We start from the raw sequence: 27,375 nt of genomic DNA, 5'->3' as shown, positions 1-27,375 counted from the left end.
TTCCTCGTCCAGGAGAGGGGCTGGCCCTACCCCAGGGCAGGGTTGTTTTGAGGACTGAAGGGGATGGTGTGTGCGAGCATGGGTGTAAACGAGGGCAGAGCAGGCATTCAGCAGGGGCTTCCCTCCACCCTCATAATTCTTCTTCGTGAAAAGTTGGAACCCAGGGCAGGAGTGTGGCCCCAGGAGGCTCTAAGGATCCAGGTCCTCCCACCACCTCTCCCTAGCGTCCCAACCCCAGAGACAGGGAGACTGGCTGGGCAAGCCTGTCATTCCTTAGCCGGGCCCAGGCTGGCCCTGCCTGCCCACCTCTCCATCGTCCGGGGACCCACTCACCTGTTTGAATGTGGCTTCCACCAGGTTGGCTGGGAACATGTTCCTGGGAAGAGAGTCAGTAATTGAAGAATTCCAGGATAGGAGGGCCCTTGGGGTCATCTGAACACTTCCCTTGGCAGTGAAGGACTTCTATGATCCTGCCCCACCTCCCTATGCAGTCTTACTTCTTCCCACCACCCCCATCCCAGGACTTAAAGCTCCAACACCATCTGCATAAGGTTCCCAAAACACGCTGCATACTTCTCCAGCTCCAGGCCTTTGACCACTGTTCCTTCTGCCCGAAATGCACTGCCTACTTCTCTGGCTGATTCCTACTCCAATCAAGCAGAGGCCAAGCCTTCTATGACTGCTCCAGGTGGACTCCACAGCCCTTGCCCTGTGGGTCAGCTATGCTCCAGCACGCTGCTGGATGGCACTAGTCACATGATTGCTTCCCCCACAGACTGGCTCCCTTGAAGGTGGGACTTGGTCATTCATATCTTATCTGTGGCTCCCAACACAGGACCTGGCACATAAATGGGATCATTATTCTCGTTAATATAATTTTCATAAAGCTAAAGGAGGAGGAAGTCTTGTCCTACCAGATATGAAAGCATACTATAAAGATGTAACTGTCAAAACGGTGAGATACTGACACAGCCGTCAATCGAAAAATCAACGTAATGGAACCTGTAGCCTAGAGACAGAACCTGGGACATTTAAGTATTTCATATTTGATAGAAGTTGCTTCACAAATCAGTGAAGAAAGGAAGGACGCATTCTAGAGAACTGCATAACCAGCTATTCAGAAAAATAAAAACTAGATCTTTATGTACACTGCACCAAAATAAATCCCAGATGGCTTAAAGAAATAAATAATTTAAAAAATGAAACCATAAAAATCTAGAAGAAACACAGGTTAATGTTTTATCAGATCTCAGGAAACGGAAGGACACTCTAAGAACAAAATCAATAGATTTTACTTCATTAAAATTAAGAATTTCCTAAGTGCAACTTAGTATCCTGCATTGGATTCTGGAATAGAAAAAAAGAACACTAGTGGAAAAACTGGCGAAATCCAATGAAGCAATTTAGTTAACAGTGTGTACTAATGTCATGTCTTACTTTTGACAAATGTGCTAGATGTAAGTCACTAACATCAGGGGAAGACGGGCACAGCTGGGAACTCTCTTTGTTATCTGTGCAACTTTTCTATAAATCTAAAATTATGCCAAAATCAAAAGCTAAAACAATTGAGAAGCTCTCTAAGACAGATTACAATACAAATAAAATAATAAAGCAAATGACAAACTGGGAAAACTATACAACAAAGTGTTATCATCCTAAATCTTTAAAGAGTTTTTACAAATCTTGACCTTGTTTCCATGTTCACTGTCTGTCTTTTCTCACCAGAACATCAGCTCCCTGGAGGGCAGGGATCTCTGTTTTGTTTTCCGCCGTGTCCCCAGCACCTGGAAGAGTGCCTGGCACGTAACAGGCACTCAGTAAATATTTGCTGCATATATAAATGGACCACAGAAACATTAATACCTCAATAGAAAAATGATGGAACGTCCTGACCAGGTTATTCACTTTGCAGAAGAAAAAAAAAACATAAGTAGCCAAAAAACCTTTTAAAAAATGTTCAGGGTGGCGTAGTGGTTAAGAATCCGCCTGCCGATGCAGGGGACACGGGTTTGAGCCCTGGGCCGGGAAGATCCCACATGCTGCGGAGCAACTAAGCCCGTGCGCCACAGCTACTGAGCCTGCTTAGAGCCCGTGCTCCGCTACAAGAGAAGCCACCGCAATGAGAAGCCCGCGCACCACAACGAAGAGTAGCCCCCGCTCGCCGCAACCAAAGAAAGCCCGCGCGCAGCAATGAAGACCCAACGCAGCCAAAAAAATCCCTCATTAAAAAAAAAAATGTTCGGCTTCACTGAAAAAGACATTTTCACCTATCAAACTGTTAAAGAAATTTTCAAATGACAGTACCCACTGCTGAGGATGTTTGGTGACTCCCTCACGTGGTTCTGGCAGCAAACTTTGTGTAAAGCAATTTGCAGTTCACAGCGAGGGTCTTTGCCTTTATAATCTGCTTTAGGAACCTAACCTAAATCAGAGATGCTAACAAGGAGTTTTGCTCCTGTGCTGGCACTTCCTTGAACAGGCCGTGCGCCTCGTGTGCACGTTCCTCCTCTACCTGGACCCTCCGTCCCGCTCACTCTTGCTCTCGGCAAGTCTCTCCTTTTGCGAGACTCAGCTCACACATGCATGGAGTTATACACATGAGTATGAGTGTGCGTTCTTTCTTAACTTTACACCCTGGCAGCCACTGTTGGGAAGCAGAGACTATAATTTTTTTCACTGTTGCTAAAATACAGGTTCAGGGTTAGCATATGGCAGGAGAAAGAGGGCTTGGAATGAGCTACCATGGCAGAAAACTGGTAGAGAATGGTCTTGGCTTTCCCCACTGATTTCAGCTTTGTCACAAGGGAGAGAAGAAGCAGGGTCGGGAGCTGAGATCGCAGAAGCTCACATGAGGCTGTATTTTGATGAGTGGTAAGCAGATTTCTGCCACCAGAATAACAGCTGCCTGCAAGGGCTCTGGACAGCAAACAGAGCCAAAGTCACACCAGGCACACAGCCTGCCGTAGCGCATGACCTACCGGCCCTGGGCGCTCCTGACCAGAATGGAGGAGGCCCACACTGCATCACATGGTAACAGCTTGAAAACGTCTCCTGGGTACACTTCCAGTAGGTTCGAGTGACAAAGTGGTTAGAGGGAAGGCTGCTTTAGCATGAGCAGAAACCAAGGGCGTTCAAAAGGCCGTATGTAAGAAACCGAATGGAACTTATACCTCATACATACATCTCTCTACGACTTCCTTTAAAATGACAATAATTGAAATTATGTGCTGCAGCACGGATGACTAGTTGTCTGCCCAGTCTCCATGCTGTCTCCTTACTCACTAACAGAAACCCAGGCATGTTACAGGGACCAAGAAGGCCCTGACATCAAGCCCTGTTTCCCAGCCTCTCTTGCCAAAGGGGTGGCCAATGCGATGTAAGTGGGAGTCATTGGGTGGCATTTCCTGGAAAAAGCTTTAAAAGATGCCCATGCAGCCAGGACCCTTTGGTCCTTTCCTCCAGCTCTTTTCTTTCTGCCTGGAACATGGACATAATAGCTGGAGCTTCAGCAACCTTACTGAACCATGAGACACACTGATGATAAAAGCCAAGTGCTTAATAAGTCCAGCAAAGCACCAAGGTGGAGGGAGCACGGACTCCTGATGACCACGAGCTGCCACCTCTGGTCTGCTTATTTTTGGGAGAAAGTGCAGGCCTTTACCTTACTTAAGCCTCTGCTGCTTCAGGTTTCTGTTAAGTAGCAGCCCAAAGCATTTCCTAATACATGTGGTCATACTAATTCTCAATGAACTTACCCTCAGATTTTAATAAAGAAGTATACCTTTGATTATTAAATGAAAAAATATGCACCATTTTCTTTTGGCTTTGAAGACCCATGGGAAGCCTTCCTGTGTGCCCCATGAGGCCTGTGTTCCCGGTGGTGGTTACGTAAAATACAGACATAATGTGCCTGGGAGACATTGGCAGCCAAGCCCATCAAGTATACACACACTCTGCCCTGGGCCTCCCCACACATCTCTTGGGGCAAGGCCACAGTCCACCTCACTTACTATTTGTAAGTTCCCACTGTGACGGTTCCAAACTCACCCCCATCCCCAAGCCAAGCTCCAAAGGTGGGAATTATTCCTTTCCAAGCACAGCTCCCAAGAGCTTCATCCAATCCCTGAGCGGGTAACTGGGAGCTATAAATAGACCCAAGTCATTACTTAATCTCTCTGGTGTTTTTGAAAGATTGGAAAACAAAGAAGGGGCCCAGCTCTGACTGGTGTTCCGCTTGGGTTTGTTCTGTGAGGCTGCTCTGTGAGCAGACGTCAGTTTTCTGGAACCCCTGCTTGGAGCCCTGGGAAATGAACTCATGCCTTGGAGAGTCAGCCAGGGACATGGCCTGTTGTGTTCCTCAGGATCATCTTTGAGAGACGGACGCGTATCTTCCCTCCCTGAAGGATGCAGTGGGCCTTATTTCCCTGTTCGGTTGGACCCCTCATCTTTCTGACTTTTCCTTAGGCACACCTGCCTCCATTTCCCAGTTCCCTGCCCTGGTCCTCTGTGTTCTTGGTTGGTAGGCAACTGCTCTGGGCCAGAGCAAGGGTGAGGGGGCCGCTGGTACCCTCATCGCTGGTGTCCTCATTTTCTGCACGGCCTCTCAGAATGTCAGAGCTAGAAAGGGTTGCAGAGAGTAGCTGTCCAGGGCACTCTTCTGGTCTGTCTGTCCTAAGGTGGCTGTCAGCTGGATGCAGGGACCTGTATTTCTCCCCTCTCCCTCCCCACCGGCTCTCAGCACAATGTCTTTGCCCTGAGCAGTTACTTAATAAAAGTGGGCTGAATGGAACGAAAGTGACTGCATCCGCTCCCAGGGTGTCCCCATGCCTCCAGGCACATCCTGCCCACTCCACGCTACCCTGCTCCAATCCATCCTTCCCAAACTCACCTCCGGCCTCCCCCTTCTCGAGTGGAACAGCCACCCCCTCACCTGGGATCAAGGTCTGCAAGGTTGAGCTCTGCACCATCCTTCCAACCTCGTCCCGGAACCAACCCACCTCCAGAACCTTCTGCTCGTGCCCAGAAGCCTCCTCACTGGCCTCTAGGCCTTTGTGTTTCAGAACCACAGAGCTAGAAGGGATCTTGAAACCGACGGGGAAACAGGCCGCGGGAGGGGGCTGGTCTGCCTGCAGCCACACAGCGACCACACAGAGGTGAGACGAGCTTCCCTGCAGGAAGCATGTGATCTCCCCTGCAGCTCTGCTCTCTGACTAAGAAATGGTGTCAGCGATGTCCAACCACCCAGCTTTGCAAAACAACTTGCTCAGGGTTGTGAGCGACTGGGGGAAAAACCTCAAACCAGAAGGATAGATTTTCACCACGTGAAAAGCAACTGAGAGCAGGAACTCCTCCTGGAACATTTGACTCTGACATGTGGGTCGGATCCAGAGCCCTCAGCCCCCAAGCAGGGGAGGCCATTGGGGAGGGCGGGGCTCCCCAAGCGCCAGCAATCCTTCCACCACAAGGAAAGGCTGTTTCAAATCATAGGATCCAAGAAATGATGAATCATAGTCACCAAATCTCAGAAATAGTGCATCTTAGACATGAAGCTTCTCAAAATTCCTCCTCCCTTGGCTTCCAGGCTGTCGGCTTTCCTGGTTCTCCTCCTGCTCCAGCAGCTGGACACAGCCCTCCAGTGCGGCTGGGGCTCAACCTGGCCTCGCGCCTCGTGTGCTCAGCCACTCTCCCTGTGCTGGTGCTTCTTCCTGCAGCTTCAAACCCTGCGGCTTCACCGATGCCCCTGAATCCCACATATGCAATCAGCAAACACTCAGCACCTCTGCCGTGCAGTTGCTGTTCTAGGCTCCGGAATACAGTGGGGTGATTTTTTATTTTTTTTCTTTGTGGTACGCGGGCCTCTCACTGCCGTGGCCTCTCCCATTGCGGAGCAGAGGCTCCGGACATGCAGGCTCAGCAGCCATGGCCCACGGGCCCAGCCGCTCCGCGGCATGTGGGATCTTCCCGGACCGGGGCACGAACCCGCGTCCCCTGCATCGGCAGGCGGACTCTCAACCACTGCGCCACCAGGGAAGCCCATAGTGGGGTGATTTTTAACTGGCCCTCCCAGAGCATATTTTATTCCAGTGGGGGAGACAGAAAAAGAAATACAGAAATACACAGAGAGGGTAGTGTCAGGTAGTAATCCAAGCTATGAGGAGAGAGGCTGACGGAGGCTGGGAGGCCCCTCTGAAGAGGTGACACGGCAGCGGTGTCAATGGAGGGAGGGAAGGGCCATCCAGGCAGAGGCAGCGAGGAAGACCAAGCTCCCAGACGGGACCCTAAGCACGTTTGGAGGCGTGCACAGAGGCCAGCAGGCTGGAGTGACGGGAGGGAGAGTTGGAGCAAAGGTCAGAGGCCAACCTGTGCATGGTGGGGGGATCATGACGGGCCTGTAGGCCATAGTGAGCACTGTGGATTTTGTAGACCTGTGACAGGTTGCGGGCAGGTTTTTAAAGGATCCCTCTGGCTGTTGTGCTGAGAACAGGCTGTAGGGAAACAGAGAGAAAGCAGGTGACCATACAGGACCCTCAAGTGAGAGGCGATGCTGGTCTGTGCGATGGTGGGAGTGGCAGAGGGAGACAGAAGGGGCAAGGTTTAAGATATCATTTTGAAGGTAGAGCTGACAGAATTTGCTGATAAACTGGATGCAGGATATGAGAGAATAAGAGAGGCATCCGACCAAGATGGGCAGGACTGAGGAAAGGACAGATCTATGGGGAAAATCCAGAGTTCAGCTTTGGATGTGCTAATTTCGAGATGCCTTTAGACAAGTGTATGTAAGAACCTGGAGTGCCGGTGAGAGGTTTCCACTGGAAACAAAACTCAGCAGCGTCAGTGTACAGAAGGTGTACAGCGCCATGTACTAGATGAGATCACCAGGCAAGTAAGTGTAGATACAACAGACCTTGCCTGGTCTCTCTGGCTCTTGACCCTGTGGGTGAGAACCACACAACAGGAACAAAACTGCAGGTATTTTTGTGATCTTTGGTTCACCACACATCTCAAAGGATAAGAAGAACCTGGAGAATGGAGAAAATGGAGGGAGTGGTAGCTTGATTGCCCTGAAGGCCCTCATTCGTGGATGCCTTTGCCTTGTCACATTGCCAACCCTTCCCACCCTGAGTCTGGGCGTGGCCACATGGCTTGCTTTGGCCAATAGGATGTTAGCAGACTTGACAAAAGCAGAGACTTGGAAAAATACTTGTATGTTTCTCTTTGCCTCTCTTGTTCTTCTACCTTCCTCGTAAGAACATGCTCGCTCTCTCTTGGAACCCTCTCACCACCATGAAATAAATACAGGCTGGTCTATGGGAAGATGAGGGACCACGTGGAGCCCAGCTGGATTATCTCAGCCAAGATCACCCTGGAGTAGCTGTTCCCAGCAGCCAGCTGCCTGCAGACACACGAGCAAGCTCAGCTAAGCCCAGTCCGAGTCAGCAGAAACCTCCAGCTGACCTGTAGACTTATGGTTGTTGTCTTGAGGCACTAGGTCTTCAGATGGTTTGTCACACGGCAACAGCTGACTGATGCAGAGGGTGAGGGGTTTTCAAGAGAAAGGGAAAGGGAGAGAGAGAGATTGTATGCTGAGGACGAGAGGAGTGCTTCTCCCTAACTTTAAGCCAAGAGACCTTGGCGGTGTCCCCTAAGGTTTGAGGTATGTAGGGGCCGGTGCCTGACTCACGTCCAAAGGCCTTGGGAAAGGGCTGCGTTTCCAGCAAGGATGTGTGTGTTTTTCACGGGCCAGTGCGGACCTTGCAGAAGGGACACTGCCTAAGAGGATCGCCAGGGCGGGGGGCGGGGAGGTGTCCCCAGCAGAGGAGCTGACCAGAGGTCAGGCCTGAGGAGGGTACTGTGAGCAGCCAGATGGCGCAGGGAGCGCCCGAGTCAAGGGAATAACAGGTGAGAGACACCAGTGATAGGAGGGGCCCCAAAGAGCCCGCGAAAGCTCCGCTGAAGAAAACAACCAGGGAGCAGCTACCCCGGCTCACCCCACTACCATAAAGGAGGACCTTCCTAGCTCACTCCCTCTCCCTCTTCACTGCGCCACCCCCGGGGCTAGCAACAGGGGAGTAGGTGCAGCAAGAAAGAGAGCAAAAGCTGCTAGGACCTTCTTCCCACTCCAGCTTTCCACGTCTGCATCAGATGCAAAAGGCTAGGACAGGATTCGCTTTAAACTGGATGAGTCTGGAGTTTTACTGTTAGACTGGACTGGGTTTCTTATATCTGAAATTGGTGAGAAAATGGGAGGGACCAGAGGAGCCCCCAGAGCACGCTTACTGGGGCACCCTATTGAGCCCAATAAACTGTTCCCAATGTGGTTCTTCCCCGAGCTCTGTCCCAGCCCTGCTGTCCTCACCCACACTGTCCTGGGAGACCCCTCTGCCATCAGGGCCTCCCTAACACCTCTACCTGCTGCTCTCCCAACCTCCATCTCCCGCTCAGACTTCCCCACAGGATTCAGATCCACCAGCCAACCATCAGCTGACGCCTCCCTCAGGAGGTCCGCACCTGCTCCAGCACTGTCCTCTGGCCCTGTGACCACGCTGCTGTCCACTCAGGTGCTCAGGCCAGAGACCTTCATGCCCTTTCAATCAGACTCCCACCGCCTCCACCCTTCCCCCCTTCTCACCGTCTCTTGCAGACTGATTTTACCTCCTGAGCAGCCTTCAGTCTTCCCTCTTCCCCCAGGCCCATGGCTGCCGGCCTGGCCCAGTCCCTGCCTCTGTCTTCCCCGCCTGCCATGCGCCCCACCTCCAGTCCACCAGCACTCTGGCGGACAGAGGGAGCCTTCTGAGTTGGAACATGCTACTCCTAGGTTTAAAACCCATTTCCGGGGGCGTTTAGGATAAAATGCAACTTGGGGCCTGATTCCCAATGCTCTTCATGGTCTGGCCCCAACCGACTTCTCCAGCAATGACTGTCCACTCCCCGCTCACATCTCAAGCTCCAGTCACACTGAATGGGCCATAACTTCTCCCCATAATACTACCTCCCAGCTCAGGACCTTTGCACAGCTGTTGCCTTCTTCGGGAATGCCCTTCCTGTGTCCCCTGTGCCCTCCCACTCATCCCATCTTGATGGGGGTGGACAGTTCAGTGTGAGCCCAGCAGGAGGCACGGGGGCTGAGGGGGCAGAGAGTGGCCTCTGTGGCTGCCCCCCTTGTTACCATTAGCGATCAAGGGCAGACCCCGAGCACCTCATCCCCACACCCTCTTCTGCCCCCTGGGTGACATGCGGGGCTGGGCCTGTGAGGTCAGCAGCCCCAGCCCCGGCATGGCGTTCCCAAGCAGGGTGCCGGCGGCAGGAGTTACCGAATGAGGTCCAGCAGGGGGTCTGCTGAGCTCATGATGGGCTTCCCGCTATGCTCCGTCGTCTCCTTCTGGGCCGCGCTGCCCGGGTGGATGATGGACACCATGACGATGCCCACGATGACTGCCATGAAGGTGGTCCACAGGTAGTACGCTACAGTGAGGATGCCCAGGCGGCTGGAGGTCTTGGCATCCAGGGAGGCGAGGCCGGACATCAAGCTGGGAGAGCGATAGGGGTCAGCGTCTGTGGGTGGGCAGGCCAGGCACTCAGGGGTACCCACTCTCGCCCCCTCCTGGCTCTGCCTAGCACCCTCACAGCGTTCCAGGGAATGTGCAGGCATGGGGATCCCCCCACTAATCCAGTCCCCGAGGCTCCATCCAGCCTCTCTATGCTCTGCTCTGCTCTCTCCCCCTTGCCCAGTGTCATCAGCTGAGCCCGTTCACACCTCTAGACCTTTCCATGTTTGGTGTCCTCTTAGTACCTCCTTTCACTTGCCCAAATCCTACCCAGCAGGTAAGACCAAGCTCAGTGCCTCCTCTTGGGTGAAATCTTTTAGGAGCCCATTCTGGGGGTCCCACAGCTCCCGGCCTCCTCTGTCATGACCCTGGTTGTCACTGTCACTGTCTGTCTCTCTCATCAGACTGAGGACATGTGAGAAGAGGAGCAGATCTGACTTCTCTGTGGGCCCTTCGTGCCCAGCATGAGCTCTCTGTCCTGCCATCAAGCAGGTGGTTACTGCAGGCTTTTGAATGAACTAATGAGTGAGAGTAAATGAGTGAGTTAGAGCCCCGGGCTGGGACTTGGTGACCTGGGTCCTAGTCCCAGTTCTGCCCATTGGCTATGTGACCCAGGCAAGCAAGTCACTCCTCCATCTTTAGGCCTCAGGATCTGCATCTAAAAAATGGGGCCATGGTTAGATTTTTCCTTGAGAGGTGCCACCCTGTGGCCGTCTTGGGTTAGTGCCCCGGCCCAGACTCTCCTCTCGCGAGACTGTATGGAGAGGCTTGTGGGTCTCTCTCCTCTTGGCTCCTCCCCACTCCCCGCCTGCCCTGACCCTGGCTCTCTGCCCACCAGAGCAAGTCAGCCCTGGAGCTATTTTTCTCATGACTGTTTGGCTGGGGATGGGGGATGGGGGCAGGTGGGGAGCGAGAGATTAGCTAAGGAGATGCTTGCACTTTGCTGCCAAAAGGATTTTTCCCCAAAGCCTTTTCATTCTTTCAGATAAAGGAAGTATTTGTCTGGTTTTAATCATGTAAACAAGAGCAGATAATCTCTCCGCATCCACCTCCTCTTATCATTAGGCTACATCTAGCATCAGGGCTGAGCACTTGCCTCTCCTGCACCCCACGGTAACCGCTGCCTGTGAGCACCCTGCTCTTCCCTGCTTGCTGTAGCAAAGCCTCACTCCCCTTTTAAAATGCAGTTAAAGGGTCCCCTCCTCCAGGAAGCCTTCCCTGACCATCAGGCAGGGGTAAGGCCCCTTCTCTGGGCTCCCATGGCCCCTGTGCTGCCCTCTGTCCCAGCCCCACCTCATTGAACTGTTAACTATTTACTGGAAGCACCACCAGGGCTGGGCCTGGGTCTGATTCAGTGCTGGGTCCACAGAGCCAGAACCAAACTACACTGCTAGAGTGTAGTTTGCTGAATGAAGGAGTGAATGAATGAATGAATGAGTCAATGTTTACAACCTCCATTCATGCCTGTCTGCCAGGACACCATATGTTAGTGATGGGCTTAGGGTGGGTCTTAGATATAAATCCTGAAGGGCTCATAATGAGATTGTGTGGCCAGGAGAAATGGGGGCCACCCTGCAACATCATCCATGAGAGAGATCATCCCCAGACAAGGGCCAGCACCTCGGCCCAGGGCCAAACAGGCCTCTGACCATAACAGAATTTCCTCACAGCCATGGGAAGCCATGGCCCTGAGAAGAGGCCCTGCTCGAGGTCACACAGGACACTAGTGGCCAGCTGGACCGGAACTCATTCCCCAGCTCCAGGCCTGTCCTCCTTCATCCATGTAGTTATTCAATCCTTTAGCACGTGCCCACTCTGTGCCATGCCCTGTGCCCACAGAAAGAAATCAGAAATCAGTCCCTGACCTCAAGTAACTCCTGGTCTGGCTGCTGCGGGGGGTGGGAAGAAGATGGACATGGACACTCGGGACAGAATTGGACTCAGGTAACCAGGGGTTAAGGTGTTTGCATCAATACCACAAGGGAGGGGACAAGGACGTGCTATCTTTATTCAGAGGAGTGAGGGATCACTTGTAGCTAGGAGGATCAGGAAAGGCTACGTGGAGGAAGGGGCACTGGAAGATGAGGCAGATTTGGAGACGGAGCAGACGTGCCAGGCAGTGGGACACCAGAAGATAACAGGGAGGCTGGAAAGTGTGGGGACACTGTGGTGTTTAATGTGGTCAGAGCTCAGGTCATATGTGAGGCAGAGTGAGATATGGGGCAGAAAAGATGGACTGAGCTCAGGAGTAGGAGTGGCCTTGAGCGCCAGGCCAAGGGGCACACAGGGGAGAATGAGGTAACACACAACACATCTAGCAGAATTTGCTGGATGTCTGAGAAGGGAGAACTAAGAAGTCCTTAGATCTGAGAATATCAAAGTAAACCAAGTATATAGGGAGGGTCACTGAAGTGGTATTTGTAAAGCAAAAAGCTGGGACCAACTTCAATCATCGAGGCAGATTAGATTAAAAGTTACAACATATCCATGCAGTGGGCTTCTAAGCAGCCATCAGAAGTGATGGTGTCATTGGAAAGATGTTCCTATTTTATGTCAAGTGGAGGAAGCAGAGTACAAGATAGTTTGCAGGGTGCCCTGGAGCTCCTGTGACACAGACTCCTCTCGAGGTTTGTGGTCCAGATAAACATAGACATGCCTGAGGGATTGTGCAGGAGAGGGGTGCAGATGAAAATCAGATCTCAGAAAGGGGCAAAGGGCTCCTCAGAAGGCCACTCTGAGGAAGAAGAGGTCTAACGTGGGGGTGGTGCAGCTCAGGGATAGAGCGGATGTGGTAAGGAAGGGAGTGCAGGTTCTAGATATAGCAGGAGTGGACCCTGGACACAGGGGCTCTGGAAGGGAGAAGGCTGATGAATAAAATGGAAAGCATTCCATCACCTGGGACACGAGCAGTTCCGCTGTGGAACGTCGCTCCCGCCCGCAGAATGGAAAGGGGTTTTCTACTGGCTGAAGAGAAAGGAGAGCAGCCGAGGTGGGAGCGGTTGGGGAGGAGCTGCTTGACAGTATGACAGAGCAGACCCTCCCTCCCCAGGCTGGTGCCGGCAGTGCCAGGGTGACCGCAGGTGATGGCGGAGGCCGAGCAGACGGGAGCTAAGTGTGCGGGGAGGGCCTCGATTCCGCGTGAGATGGCGGCCACTCCCGGAACTCACAGTCACAGGAAAGGATGTTCAAGTGACTTCCTTGACAGCCTGCCATTTGGCTGGAGGGGGCTCCTCGAGGTCTAGACTTTTGGGCCAAGCTGTTAATGTGACCTTTCTGAGAACCTACAAGCCGGGGTGGTGCGCTCTGCAGGGAGTGTTAGGTCACACGGACATGCACAGGGGAAAAACTAAAGTTTAACAGTAGCTGTCTTTGGGTGGTAGGATAATGGGCAAGTTTTGTTTTGTTTTTAATGTTTTTCCACATTCTCTATTATTTCGAGAATAAGCATGTCTTGCTTGTATGATGAAAAACATAACCCCTCAAGGGCCAGCAGCCACAGAAACCGTAATTCATCTGGAGCTTAACTGTCCCCAAACACCTGAACATCCACGTCATTTGATCCTTAACGTTCTGTCAGTGCTGCCCAACAGGATGATAATGTGAGCCACTGTAATGTTAAATTTTCTAGTAGTCACAGTAAAAAAAAAAAGAAAAAAGTCAAAAGAAACAGGTGAAGTTCATTTTTGGTAAAATTAACTTTAATAACACTTTATTTAACCCAGTTTACCCAAATTATTATCATTTCACTGTGTAATCAACATAAAAATGCTTAGAAAAATGGCTTCTGGTTTAAATTTTTAATTTAATTAAAAACAAAAAGTTCAGTTGCTCCATTGCACTAGCCACATTTCAAGGGTTCAGGAGTCACTTATGACTAGCGACTGCCTTCTTGGGTTGTGCAGTTTGAGTTACAGATAAGGAAAATAAAGCTCAGGGGGCGGAGCTAATTGGCCAAGCTGCCTGGTTGTGAAGTTAAGACTGGAACAGGGATTCAGCCCTGTGGGGTTTCCCTTCTCCCACAGTGACTCTCTGTGGTAGGACCTGGTTTAACTCCTGTGCAAGAAAAGGCCTTCCGGTTTTGGCTAACCATGATTTTAATGTGATTCAGCCCATGTAATGCCTATTTAGTTCAACGCTCGGAGTTCATGACCTGCCCCATGGCTACAGCCCTCAGATTTGTGGTGGTGAGCTCCCCATCTTTGGAGGTATCCAAATGGAGGCTGGGTGGCCACCTGTTGGAAGGCTAGATCAAGGCTTCCAGGCTGAGTGGGAGATTCCATGAGGATGACTTCAAATGCTCCTTCAGGCTCTGTGATTTACGGTGAGGGGAGAATAGGTAACCTTGCCTCTGCGACTCCCACGATGGCCGGGTGCTCCTGGGAGTCCCCCACATCCTCGAGGGCCCTGGCAAAGCGCCTCAGGAAGCCCAGAAGTCTGGGACTCCCTCCGAAGCCATCTGGCCACCCCCCCACCCCGCCCCCAGGGCCCGGGATTATGGTTCCAATAGTTAGCACTCTTCTGTGATGGCATCGTCTGTTCTGTGACCACCTGCCCCAGCAGACTGTGAGCTCCTCCAGGGAAAGGCTGAATCTGGCTCAGTTCTAGGCCCTCAGAGCCCAGGGCCTGGCCTGGCCTGGGTGCAGGTTTGCTGGTGTGTATGTGTGATGTTAAGCCAGGGTGGAACTCTAGACTAGTTGTGAAAAGGGGTGACTTCCGAGCTCTGATGACCATGAGCGACCACTGTGGGTTCCCGGACCAGCCTTGGGCCCCTTGCCAGGTTTAGAGAAAGGCCCCTGGCACTGTGTGTCCGTGTGACATCAAGCAGTTGACACCGGGTCCTCTGAGAACTACGGGGAATGATTACCACAGGCAGTCCCCTCTTCTGAGTACTGAGAACCTGAGAGGGTCTCTGGCGGTGTACTTCGGGGCTCTCCCTTCAGCCCTCTCCTTCCTGGTTGTTTTTATCAATGCCTTGGCCAAGGGCACTGACAGCATGTGGATCAGATTGTAGAGGTTGGGAAGCTGGGAGGAATAGCTAATGTGTTGGATGAGGGAGTTGGAACCGAGCAGACCTCAGGCCAGTTCTGACTGACACGATGAAGAAGAACACGGACACATGAAGAGCCATGCTTGGCTTCAACAGCTCGGAGAGCTCAAGCTCTGGGGTGGAGGGGGGGCCTGAGCCGCAGTGGCAGCACATGGGAGGGGGACTTTGGGGGTTTGTTTGCTGCCAGCTTGGTGAGTCACTGGGGAATAAGGGTCCCAAAGGGGTGGGGGGCCCTCAGCCTGTGGGCTAGAAGCCCGGAGGGCTTGCTGAGGAGGCCACGGACCTGCCCTGATGTTAAGACCCTCCTGGGAAAGGGACAGGGGAGGGAGGTGTGTGTCCCATAGAGGGCAGCTGGGGTAGGTGGCAGGGGACAGTAGGCACAGCAGAGCAGACCCCGGGAACACTGGGACGGATGCGGAAAGCCACAGGGAAGCAGATCTCAGCTCAGCACCAGGAATAACTTTCTAGCAAACAGAGCTGTCCCGTCCTGGAAGGGACCACCTTGAGAAGTAGTGAACTCCCAGTCACTGGAGGTGTGCAAGCAACTTGCTAAAGTCACACAGTGAGTAGGTAGATTTGAACCTTGGTCTACTAGCGTGACGACATCCATAGTCACGACATCCTGCACTAGGAAGTTAAAGGCAGGAAGGAGCCATATCCTTGGGCTGTGGCTTCGCGTGACCTAGTCAGGGAGGCTCTCCCAAGCTGGTCCCTGGGTGCAGCTGCAGGCAGTCCACCCGACAGGCAAGTGGATGGAGGCATCTGGGGGTCCATGGGAGTCTCGTCAGCCCTTCCAAATATTAAGGTCTTTTTCCTTCCCCTGAGCAAATGACAGGCCCAGCAGTTGACAGCAAGTGCTACGTTAGCACCGAATTATGCTTCCCGGCTGTCCCTGCCACAGCCCCACCCTCAAGCCAATTCCTTCTAAGACCTGAGGCAGGAGGCCAGACTCCCACTTGGCTAAGGTCCGGGTCATCTGGTCCCAGCACTCCCTCCCAAGGGCAGAAATTCCTCTACCACTTCTGATTGCACGCCTCAGAGGACAGAGAACTCACTACCTCCACTGTGGACTGGTTATGCTTATTAGTATGAAATCTGCCTCCAGGAAAGAGAATTTCCACACTGGGCCCAGCCCTGCCCTCTGGAGCCACACAGACCAAACCTCTTTGGTTCCACTTTAGATTGCACGGGATGGAGGCAGGTAGGAAGGTGGGGAGAGAGTGCAGGGCTCAGGGGGTGGGAGAGGGAGGAGGTGGCACAGAGACAGGCATGGGCCTGGGGGGGGCGCTGCCACCCTGGCATCCCCAACTGCCTTCTGCAGGTCTCTCCTTCCCAGGCCCCTGGGCATGGGGAGGCGATCGATTGGGAACTCAAAAATAACAAGCTTGGGCTTCCCTGGTGGCGCAGTGGTTGAGAATCTGACTGCCAATGCAGGGGACACGGGTTCGAGCCCTGGTCCGGGAAGATCCCACATGCCACGGAGCAACTGGGCCCGTGAGCCACAACTACTGAGCCTGTGCGTCTGGAGCCTGTGCTCTGCAACAAGAGAGGCCGCGACAGTGAGAGGCTCGCGCACCACGATGAAGAGTGGCCCCCGCTCGCCGCAACTAGAGAAAGCCCTCGCACAGAAACGAAGACCCAACACAGCAAAAAATAAATAAATAAATTAACAAACTCCTACCCCCAGCATCTAAAACATAATAATAATAAAATAACAAGCTTGAACTCAGTCAAAAGCAAACGCTGGAGCAGCCGCGGCTGCAGCCCTCCGAGAGCTCACTTCTGACCATCGACCAGTCTCAACCCCTTTCCACTGGAAAGGCTGCGTTCCTGAGTGTAGTAAGGGTCGATCCAGTTCCCAATCCACGTGAGCGGAACCCCTGCCCCTTTCTTTCCCACAAGGCAAAGAATGGCAGGTGAGAGGGAAACAGTGTTCCCACGGGTGACCGTTACTCTGCTCTACGGTCGCAGACTGTTGCTAGGAATGACTTCCCTGGGCTGCCCATCACTGGTTTTTACAACCAGTGCCACTACGCCATGGTTAGGAGCCCTGCTCCAGCGGGAGGGAAAGACCCCACCCAGAGGGAACACAGGTCCCCTGCCTCCCTTCCCTCCTGCATCAGGGCTGCTGGTGTCTACTCCCCCAAGGCCCTGGCTGGGCCTGCCTGCCCCAGGCACTCAGACGAGACCCTCTCCGTGCAGTGTCTCCACAGAGAAGAGCAGCAGCTTTTTCAAAACCTCACCCACCTCCCCAGGCTCAGAGAGGCCCCCAGCACGCCCCAAGTTGAACACTTGCTCTGTGTGCTATGCGGTCCCAGAAACGAAGGAGGTGGGTTTGTGGTCCTCAGGTGGGTGGAGAGACCTGCAGTCTGGACAACACGAAACCCTGGGTCATGGCTGGGATCGAGAGAGGCTGGAAGCAGGGTCTAGCCCGGCCTGGGAATCAGGGGTGGGGGCTGCTGACTGGATCCTTGAAGGATGAACGGGAATTCTCTAACTGGAAGGGGGAAAGAGCACGGGAGTCTGTGATGGGTGATAAAATCTGGGAGTTTTTCAGAGTCACCAGGCTGACGGTCTGATCCCACCCGCAGCCCACAGCTGGGCCATGTTTCCCCTCCTGATGAGTAAGGCGATCAGGTGACTGGGCAAGAGGGCCAAAGAGCGATCCCAGGGCTCCCATCAGAGAGGTCAGCAGAGCTGTGCTAAGAACAGTTGCCCCACGGCTTGCAGGAGCCGTGGCTGCCCATTCCTCCTGCCCTCTCCCACTCACTGTCTATCCTGGGACGCCCCCGGCACACTGGCTCCCAAACCAGACTCCGACGGCTGCTTGGCCCAGGACCATCTCCAGTAAGCTAGAACGTGGGTGTTTGGGAGTTTTCTGCCAAACTAGAGTTCCTCAGGAAGGGGGAGAAGGGAGTGTTGGGTTTCTTTGGCCAAACGTGACTTCCTGATTCTAAGAAAAATCAGTTTAAAATTCTTACAATACAAAGAAAAGCAATACATACACATGCACACACACACACACAACATACCCATATGTAAGGACCCACACCACACATTCACATACTAACCCACACATGCCCTTGGATCTCTCTGCTGCGATGTAGAGCTTACAAAACATTCTGCCATGTTCAGCATCAGCAAATCACAAACACATGGATTCAGTTTTGCTTGAATGATGCCTGGTTTAAGAAATTGAAGAATGAGGGGAGAGGAGGGTTTGGCAGAAAGCAAGTGGAGACTTGGAGGCCCCAGCTGGATTCAGATGCTGGTTCGACCCACCCCTGGTTCCTTGCATTGCTCTTGCCTGGAGATGTGTGAAAACAAGGTTCAGTTGACTTCCCAACGTTAGAAGCAAACTCCAGCCTCAGTGGGGACAAAACGCCCCATGGCCCCAACACACACAGCACCTGCTGGGAATTTCTTTGTAAATCTGCAGATGGCGTTGTGTCCATTCTATGGCCGAGGTGAAGAGTGTGATAAATAACAGAGGCTGAGGTACATCTAGAACCCTGGGGCATAGTGATGCCCCAGCAGGGTATCCAGCAGCATCCTGAGTGTCTAGTAAAAGGAAAAGGGCTTTGCAAACTCTGCTCCAGCCTCTGAGTGGAACAGTCATATGTGATTACAAAGATGAGGGTGTGGCATGGGCATTTTTATATCATGTTGAATGAAAAAAAGAAAAAAGCAGATAGACATACTTTTGCAGAAGTAACAGTAAGGTTTCCTCCAATAACTTAAAAGAACAGAAAGTTGCCAGTATTCTTTGGGTTAAACCATAAATTAAAAGCAAAAGGGATCAGAGTAGCAACAAGTGGCGTTACAGGGAGAAAATGGGAAAGGAAGGCTCCAAAGTCTTGACTTTCTAATGAAAGAAGGTGTAATTAGCATGGAATCAGTCATCAGTGGAGCAGAAAGAAGAGAGTGGAGAGTGGCAAAGTACTCAGCACCGTTCAAGTACCACCCATGGGAGAGGGGGCCCTAGTTCAAGGACATGACGATGCCGTGGCAGGTCCTAATCATCAGACTACTAGTTCCTATGCCAACGGAACATGAGGCAGAGTTTTCTAAATTTTGTCTGAGGCTTTTGTGTTCAAAGGTAGAGTCAGCAAGTCTCCTTACAGTTGATTTTGTTTTTAGAAGAATTTTTCAAATGGCGAATGCAAGGCAAGAAGGCGCACATTGTCCAGGGGAAGGGAGAGATTTGCGGTTTGATGGAAGTACCCCTCCTTGAGACCTTAAGATCTGTAGAGTGATGGAAAGGGGCACCAATTTGCATGAGAGGCTCAGGAGCCTTCCGAGAAAAAAGAGACTAAGACCCCCAACCCATGCTCCTTGCAATTTGAAGTTAGAATCAGGGTATACTAGAGTGCCCATGATCAAGGTCTGTCAGCACTAAAGGTCACCAGGGCTAACCCACCAGGATGGAAAATGGACTCAGGGATCAACCCCAGGGAGCTAAGCTCAGGGCATGACTGAGGTTGCTTTGAGGAGCAACAATTGAGCTCTTTGGTATGATCTAGGGGTCAGAGCAGAGCATCCCTGTGGCTTGAGCAGGGACGTGTTACTGCAAGGGGCCATGTTCAGGCTTGAACCAAACCATGCAAGACCCATGTTCAACAGTGACACCATATGGAAGGAACCAGAGCAACAGGGCTAGTGGCGAGATCAGATGTTCCAGTTCTCTCTTTACCTACTTATAAGCTGACCTTGGCCAATGGATGCAGGCCTCAAGAGGAAGACAGTGGACTTCCTCTTGAAGAGGAAGAAGGAGGAGGAGAAGAAGAACCATATTCGGCACATTCAGTTCTCAAGTCAGTATATAAAGCAAAAACCACTCATAATTAAATTTGCCCTTGAAGATCCCTTAAGTTGTTCGTTAAGTTCAGGAGGTATACAATTTCATTCAAGACAGGTTTCCTCCCAGTTTTGGAATGGGTTGCTGTTTCTTAAGGTGAACACCAGCTGAAGCAGTCAGCATACACTTAGCGGCCATGATGTAAAAAGGAAACCAAACCACCCTCTCTTCATGGCCTAGAATCACAATAACGATGTGGGGAGATGCTCACTCTGAAAGGCACTTGGGAACTGAGACTGGCTTAGAGTGAGGTAGACCCAGCCCTCCCATGGTACACTCACCCTGGACATAGCTCTTCAAATGGGGGAAGCCACTTGTCTCCTTTAAATGATTTCCTCTCTTTTTCATAGCATATGTAATTGAATTCACTAAATTTAAATGCACATACGATGGAACTCCACCACCTTGGGCCCCAGAAGCTAACTGAAAATGGCAAACCTGGACTCATACTGGTTGTACCATTAAAAAATTAAATTGTCCTGCCAGCAAACAGATTTAACCAGCGGGGTCCCCAAGTGATGAGCCTGTAGGGGGAAATGCTCTGGCCAGAGGCTGTGTGCATCCGTCCTCCTCGGCAACTGTATTTATCTCTGTGGATGAATCAATTGGCATTTGGTTTATTTGGTTGCCTCTTGTCAGCATCAGAGGACAGCCCTGACCAGCTCAGGGACTCGGATGAGGTTGAGCTTCTGAACCAGTCAGCCAAGGACCACACCCTGGGCCTAGTGAATTCACTACTAAGAATGACAAGAACAAACATTTACAGGAAGAACAGTGGCAGCATTAGGGCTGTGGAATGACGGGATTTTTTGTTGTTGTTATCCACAATGTTTGTAATTTGCTTATATAACTTTTTAAAGTACCAACCTTTTTAAAAAGACAACTCCTAATCATCCTCCAGGGGTCATTTCAAACGAAGGTCATAAAACTTCCCTGAATTCTGCCTCAACTTTCCTTCCACTGCTCTTTTTTTTTTTGGTGGTACGTGGGCCTCTCACTGTTGTGGCCTCTCCCGTTGCGGAGCACAGGCTCCGGACGCGCAGGCTCAGCGGCCATGGCTCACGGGCCCAGCCGCTCCACGGCATGTGGGATCTTCCCGGACCAGGGCACGAACCCATGTCCCCTGCATCAGCAGGTGGACTCCCAACCACTACGCCACCAGGGAAGCCCTCCACTGCTCTTTATTTATTTAATAAGCAGTTCTTAGTCACTTACTATGTACCAGACCCTTGATGTCCCTGAGAAAGCAGTGAATTCAAATTCTTCAGGATTCTTTTTATGGTAAGGGGGTTCAGAAGAAATTCCTTGATGAGCCACTTGGACCAGAAGCTGAGCAACGCGTCCACCTAACCCCACTCCAGGAACAGGGCATGAGTGGAGATGACTTATAAAGACAAGGAAGGCACTATTTTTGGCTGGTCTTGGAAGAAGGGTAGAGAGAAGGAAGGTGTGGAGAGAGAAAAGAGGTGGACATACCCTAAGGTGACCCCCAGTGATCCATGCCTTTCTGTAATCCCCCTCCCTGTGTGGGTGAGATCTGTGACTTGCTTCTAATAGAATATGGCAAAGGTGATGGATATTACTCCCATGATTATGTTATATAAGACTTTGCCTTAGAAGACTGGAGAGAGACGATCCTCCTCCTGGCCTTGACAAAGCAAAGAGCCATGTTGGGAACTGCCTTTGGAGATGGTCAGAAGGCAGGGTACTACAGGTAGCCTCTAGGACCCGAGGGTGGACTCCAGTTGATAGCCTTTAAACAAGGAAATAATTTCTGCCAAGAACCTGAATGGGCTTGGAAGTGGATTCTTCCCTGGCTGAGCCTTCAGATGAGAACACAGCCCAGATGACACTTTGATTGCAGCCTTGTGAGACTCTGAGCAGAGGATCCAACTAAGCCATGCCTGGGCTTCTGACCCATGGAAATTGGTAGATAGTAAATGGTGTTAAGTCACTAAGTCTGTGGTAATTTGTTACACAGCAACAGATAGCTAATATACAGACAGAGAAGGAAAGAACCAAGAGACGGCTGAAGGGCTTACACTTCTAGATGTGATCCTCACCTGTGATCTTGCTCCCAACTGTTGGTGAAGTTGCAAAATTTAGGAACTGCTTGAAGCAAGGGAAATATACTTGAATGGGAAACTGGCAAAGGCTGTGCCTCATGACTGCTTATAGGAATGTGAGGGCAGAGAAAATCAAGAGGCAGTAAGAACTAGGAATTCATGGAAAATGAGGAGGCTTTGACGATCATGGCATGGGGAATGGTTCTGGGCAAGGTGACAATGTGCAGTATGGAGACGTGTGGTCTATGCCCCTGCAAAGGCTGCCGTGAACACAGATGTGCAGGACTCAGATGGAAGAGTGCTACATGCACTGTACCTGTATCAACGTTGAGGGAGCACCCGAGCATACCTGAGTCAAGGGAGACCTTCTAGAGGAGGTGACAAGCTGCAGGTGCTCAAGGAGCATGAGGAAGGAAGAGGTCACCCCAAGGGGCTGCCTGCTGAGAGAAGGAACACAGGTAGAGGTTTTCATGAAACATCTCATCTGGGCCTTGGAGAAGACTGGTGATGTATCAGGAGCTATGCTGGGTGCTTCAAGTGCATTATCTTATTTCATTCTCAGAATAACCCTGCGAGGGACGGAGGTGTTCTTCCCATTTTACAGACAAGGTCACTGAGGCTCAGATGCTAAGAGACTTGGTCAAGTTCACACATCCGGTGAGTGACTCGAGATCCTGTTCTTCCCCTGGAACCTCTGCTGCCTGCTCACTCCCTTCATTGTGCCTTATAAAGCCACGACTGGCCAAGGATAGGTGGCCCTCCGCCGGACTGCGTGTGCCTGTCTGAGGAGGCGGTCAGGCTGGGGGCTGGTTTGGAGTGGATTCTAGAGAAAAGAGGCCCACGAGCTGGGAGATGTCAGATTGTGGGAAGAATGACTGAGTTGGGCTCTAACCCAGGCCACAAGCCCCACCCCCCTCCCCCTGGGGCTCCGTTCTCTGGAAAAAAGTGGCTCTGTGGCTGTCTCCCTGCCGATGGTGAGACCCTCCAAGGCAGGCACAGGTCTTCTCTCCCCTCGCATCAACCCCACCATTACCTCCCATACTTCTTTACATCTCATCCTCTCTCTTTGCTTGTCTATTAGATTTCCGTCTCCTGCAAAAATCTGTTACGCTGACCACCAGGAAGAGGTTAGTGTGAATGACAAGGAGGAAGTGAACTGACCCCCTCCCAGTATCTCACATAAAAACACAGCAGTGCACATGGCTCTTCTCCAGAGAGGGGTCATGGCGACTGGTTCTGCCCATTGGCAGGGCCATTTCTTGTTCAGCAGCATGAGTGGCTAGTCCAGATAAGAATGCTAATTTATTTCTATGTAACTACTGTGCAAAAAATGGTGTCTGTACCCCATAATGTGGTGTGTCAGCTGTGAGTGTGAATTCATTTAACTAACAACACTGTGTCCATCCAGGGTTAAAAGCAGCATCAGGCATGGAGACAGGTCATCATCACTAGTTACCAGTAAATGAAGGACTGGGAGGATTTCACGGAAGAAACTTGATCTAGGTCTTGAACACAGAGGGGGACTTAGCTAATTAAGAGAAAAGGGCGCTCATGGGAGGGGAGCAGCATGAACAGAGGTGGTATGTGGCACGCTTAGAGGCTAATGAGGTGACCAGCCTGATGCCAGAGGCTTGGCATAGGGAAGGGTGGCAGGATCTACTGGAAGAGGTGGGAGCACACAGAGTCATGGGTGCCAGGCTTTGGGACCCAGGCTTGCAGGTTATTGGAACTGAAGCAAATGTGCCTTGATGTGTATCCTCCCACTGCCCTGGAGCAATTTACACTGCAGGAAACCTCTGTCTCCTGGTGGGGGGTACAGCTTGGGGGCCCTGGGGACCGAAAAGCAGCAGTGCTCATGCCAGGCTCTTCAGCTATCCAGCCAGAAGCCCTGATCCCAAGACATCAGGGTTTCTTTTCAAACCCTTAGAACACTTGTGGAGCTTTTAAACCTGTTTGGGCCCTTTGGCAGTTCTGGTTCAGTAGGCCCGGCATGAGACCTGACGTCTGAATTTCCAGAGTAGCTTTGGTGACTCTGCTCTGTCCGGAGTGACAACCGCCACACCAGAGTGGTTGCTCCTTGAGGATACGGATGCCCCGCCCTGGGCTGGCCAGGAGCAAGAGATCAGGTGACCGTGAGCGATGGATGGATGGATGGATGGATGGATGGATGGATGGACGGATGGACGGATGGACGGATGGACAGATGGATGGATGGATGGATGGATTATAGACCAGTTGAAGCTAAAGGAATGAGAGCTCAGGGATGGAGCGGTTTGGAGCTCAGAAATGTGTCATTTTCCCCCAAGAAGGTTTAATTCTCCCTTAGTAGGAAAGTTTTAAAGCACTTCCATTTTTCAGTGACACGGTTGTTTGAATCAGCCGAAATTGTATAATAAACAAATGAAACATATGAGCACACACTGGCTTTTCTCAAGTTAATACCACATTTCGTTTCCAGCCAAGAGAAAGCACTTGAGTCTGGTGGTGAGAGACCAAACCTTTGAGAGCCAGGACCCAGAGAGCTGGATGGGCCCAAAGTCACTGGGTAACCTGGGTAACCTGAGACTCAAGGTGAGGGTGCTTGCCCCAAGATCATGTGATTTGGGGAGAAGCAGGTCTGGGACCCAGGCCTTTGACTCTGACTTCAGGATTTTAAGTTAAATAACTTGCCCAAGGTCACACAGCAAGGAAATGGCAGGGCCAGGATAGGAACCCAGGTCTGTCTGACTCCAGGGTCTACTCAAGGGCCTCTGCCTTGGAGGCATTTCAGTTCTGAGTAAGAGGCAATGCCCTGGCAGTAAGTAAGGTCAACAATAAAGGACGATTGGGACTTCCCTGGCGGTGCGGTGGTTAAGAATCCACCTGCCAATGCAGGGGACATGGGTTTGAGCCCTGGGCCGGGAAGATCCCACATGCCGTGGAGCAACTAAGCCCGTGCACTACAACTACCAAGCCTTGCGCTCTAGAGCCTGCAAGCCACAACTACTGAAGCCCACGCACCTAGAGCCTATGCTCTGCAACAAGAGAAGCCCGCGCACCGCAATGAAGAGTAGCCCCCGCTCGTCGCAATTAGAGAAAGCCCACGTGCAGCAACAAAGACCCAATGCAGCAATAAATAAATAAATAAATAAACAAAAACACAATAAAGGATGGTCAAGCTGCCTAACAATATTGCAATACAACTGGGAAAAAGGGAAACAACAAAAAAAGTCCTGTGCTTCCTGCATCGACACGCTTACTTGGCTGTCATGTAATTATTTATTTTCTCATCAGTCTCCCAGGGCAGGGCCGTGTACCAGAAAGCACAGTGCATGATTGCTGAATTCATTAATCCACTTGGCAAGTATTAATAAGCACCTATGATGAGCCAGGCATTTCGTGTGAAGGCCAGAGTGGAACCTTAACAGAGTATTGTATCTGCCTTCAAAGAGTGTACAGTCCAGTGGAAGATAAACAGGTTAACAATTGAATCCGTATAGAATAACAGTACAAAATGAGTGCTGTGCAGGAAAAGGAAATGGGCATGCTGGGGGAGAGTGAAGGTGGTGGTGAAGGGGGACGGGTTGGGAGGGCCTTTCTAAGGAGGTGACATGGAAGTTGAGATCTAAAGGAAGAGGAAGGGAAAGACGTGTAAAGCATTGAGGAAGCGTGCTCCAGGCAGAAGGGACAGCATGTGTGGAGACCCTGAGATGGAGGAAGGGTTTGGTCTGCTTAGGAAACTAAGAGGTCTGGGGACTGGAGTGAATGAGGCATGACATGAGGTGGGGCACAGGCAGGCAGGATCCTGCAGGGCCTCCAAGGTTACGTTAAGGATGCAGGGGTTTATTCTAAATGCCACGGGAGCCACTGAAGGGTTTTAGGTGAATGAATGGCATGGCCCGCTTGGCTTTTCACAAGATCACTCTGGCCACCAGGTGGAGAACAGATGGGAGGGGAACAAAAACCAGAGCCAGGAGACCAGTGAGGTCACTGTGGAGTCTGCCCTGTGGTAGGGGTGATGCTGGGCTGTAGTTGGGGGGAAGAATCAGCTGGAGTCGCTGCTGGAAGAGCTGGGGGTGGGGGAAGAGAATAAATACGGAGGCTTGAATAACTGGGTAGGTGGAACTGCCGCTTACTGACCAGCAGGACACAGGAGAAGGAACTGGTTTGCGGGTAAAATCTCAAGTTGGTTACGCTAAGCTGAAATCCTCGTGAGACATCGAGTGGCAATGTCAGGTAGGTAGTTTGAGTGGCACTCAGAGGGGAGGCTGGGGAGGGAGATCTATATTTGGAAGGACTGGACTTGTAGGTGGTATGTTAAAGCCGTGAGGACAGATGAGAAAAGGCCTGAGAAACTACAACGTTCAGAGGCTGAGTAGAGAGAGAGAAACTCGGCTCGGGGGGGCAGGGAGCAGACAAAGCCAGAGAGTGTAAGGGCATAGGGAGGAGTGTTTCAAGAGGGAAGGAGTGACCAACTGCTGTATCAACTGCTGTGGACAGGTCACGCAGAACAAGAACTCGGAGTGTCCTTTGGGTCTAGCAATATGGAGCCTACCAGTGACCTTGACAGATTCCCTGACTCAGTGAATGACTCAAAAGATGCATGAAGAGGAGACAACCACAGAAGCGGGTTGAGGAGTCAGGGAAAGCTTCTGGAGGGAGGTGGCCTTTCAGCAGAGCCTTGAAGGCTGAGTCCTGAGAGACCCAACTGCTGCCTGCACAAAGCCGAACTGAGCTTAACAAGGCCTCCTGGAGCAGCAGAAAGCGCCGTTACCTGGCCTCCCGGGCGGGGGGAACATTATCTCCACCACCCTAGAGGGAAAGGGTTAGGGTTCTCAGCAGGGAGGCTGAGAAGGCTGACGACCCTGTCCCAGGGGACAGAGCCCAGTACGTCCCCCAGGACTCAGAGGCTTGTCCACTTCCCTCCCTGCGCGCAAGTCCTGGGAAGTGAGGATTCCAAACCCACGGTCTCAGAGCAAAGGGCTCTTAGACACCATCTGGAGCCGCCAACTCATTACACATCTGGAAAATCTGAGACCTAGAGAGGACCAGGGGCTTGTCCAAGGTCACCAGCACACCAGTGGTAGAGACCAGGTGACCTCCAAGGATTTGCTGTGGCCCCACCCTAGTGGGTAAAGACTGAATTCTTTTTTTTTTTTTTTTTTTGCGGTACGTGGGCCTCTCACTGCCGCGGCCTCTCCCGCGGTGGAGCACCGGCTCCGGACGCGCAGGCCCAGCGGCCATGGCTCACGGGCCCAGCCGCTCCGCGGCACGTTGGATCCTCCCAGACCGGGGCACGAACCCGTGTCCTCTGCATCGGCAGGCGGACTCCCAACCACTGCGCCACCAGGGAAGCCCCAAGACTGAATTCTTTAGCCTGGCATTCAAGGTCTTTCATGATCAAGCAAGAACCCATCCTCCAACTTCATCTCCCACCTGTCTGCCCTCATACCCTGTGATCAGCCCTGAACATTTAGCAAATAGATAGCCTCCTACAGTCCTCGCAGCAACCTTTTGGAGTAGGTGTTACTATTATCATTTTACAGATGAGGAAACGGAGGCTCAGAGAAGTCTGACCTGTCCAAGGTTCCACAGCCAGTACAGCACAGAGTTGAGCCAGGATATCATCTCGTGATCATCTCCAAGGTCATCTTTTCCCCCATGTCTTGCTGCATTCACCACAAAGAGCCTCTCCCTGGGAACAGTGTGTGAACTCCCTGGCCCAGAGCTACCCTGGAGTCAGGTCACGTCCTAGGACTCCAAATCACTTACTCAAGTCACTCAAATGTCCACTGAATGGGACTGAAACAACGGGTGTCACTGAATGACCCAGACTCCAGCGCCTGTGCCACAGTCTACGCCCCATGAAGCCCCCAGAGT

General features: G+C 51.8%; 1 protein-coding gene across 1 annotated transcript in view; it reads right to left on the bottom strand.

Annotated features, from left to right (window-relative positions):
- The window catches only part of SLC1A7 (solute carrier family 1 member 7), a 47,033-nt gene that overhangs the window by 12,486 nt on the left and 7,172 nt on the right, over positions 1 to 27,375 (bottom strand). The window contains exons 3-4 of the mRNA XM_004273839.4: positions 9,312 to 9,527; positions 334 to 376 (exon numbers count right to left, since the gene is read on the bottom strand). Coding sequence (XP_004273887.1) covers positions 334 to 376; positions 9,312 to 9,527 — 259 coding nt within the window. The remainder of the gene's footprint in view (positions 1 to 333; positions 377 to 9,311; positions 9,528 to 27,375) is intronic.

Source organism: Orcinus orca, chromosome 1, assembly GCF_937001465.1.
Source record: "Orcinus orca chromosome 1, mOrcOrc1.1, whole genome shotgun sequence".
NCBI lineage: Eukaryota > Metazoa > Chordata > Mammalia > Artiodactyla > Delphinidae > Orcinus > Orcinus orca.
The sequence above is the reverse complement of the archived record's forward strand: the minus strand, read 5'-3'. Positions and strand labels throughout refer to the sequence as shown.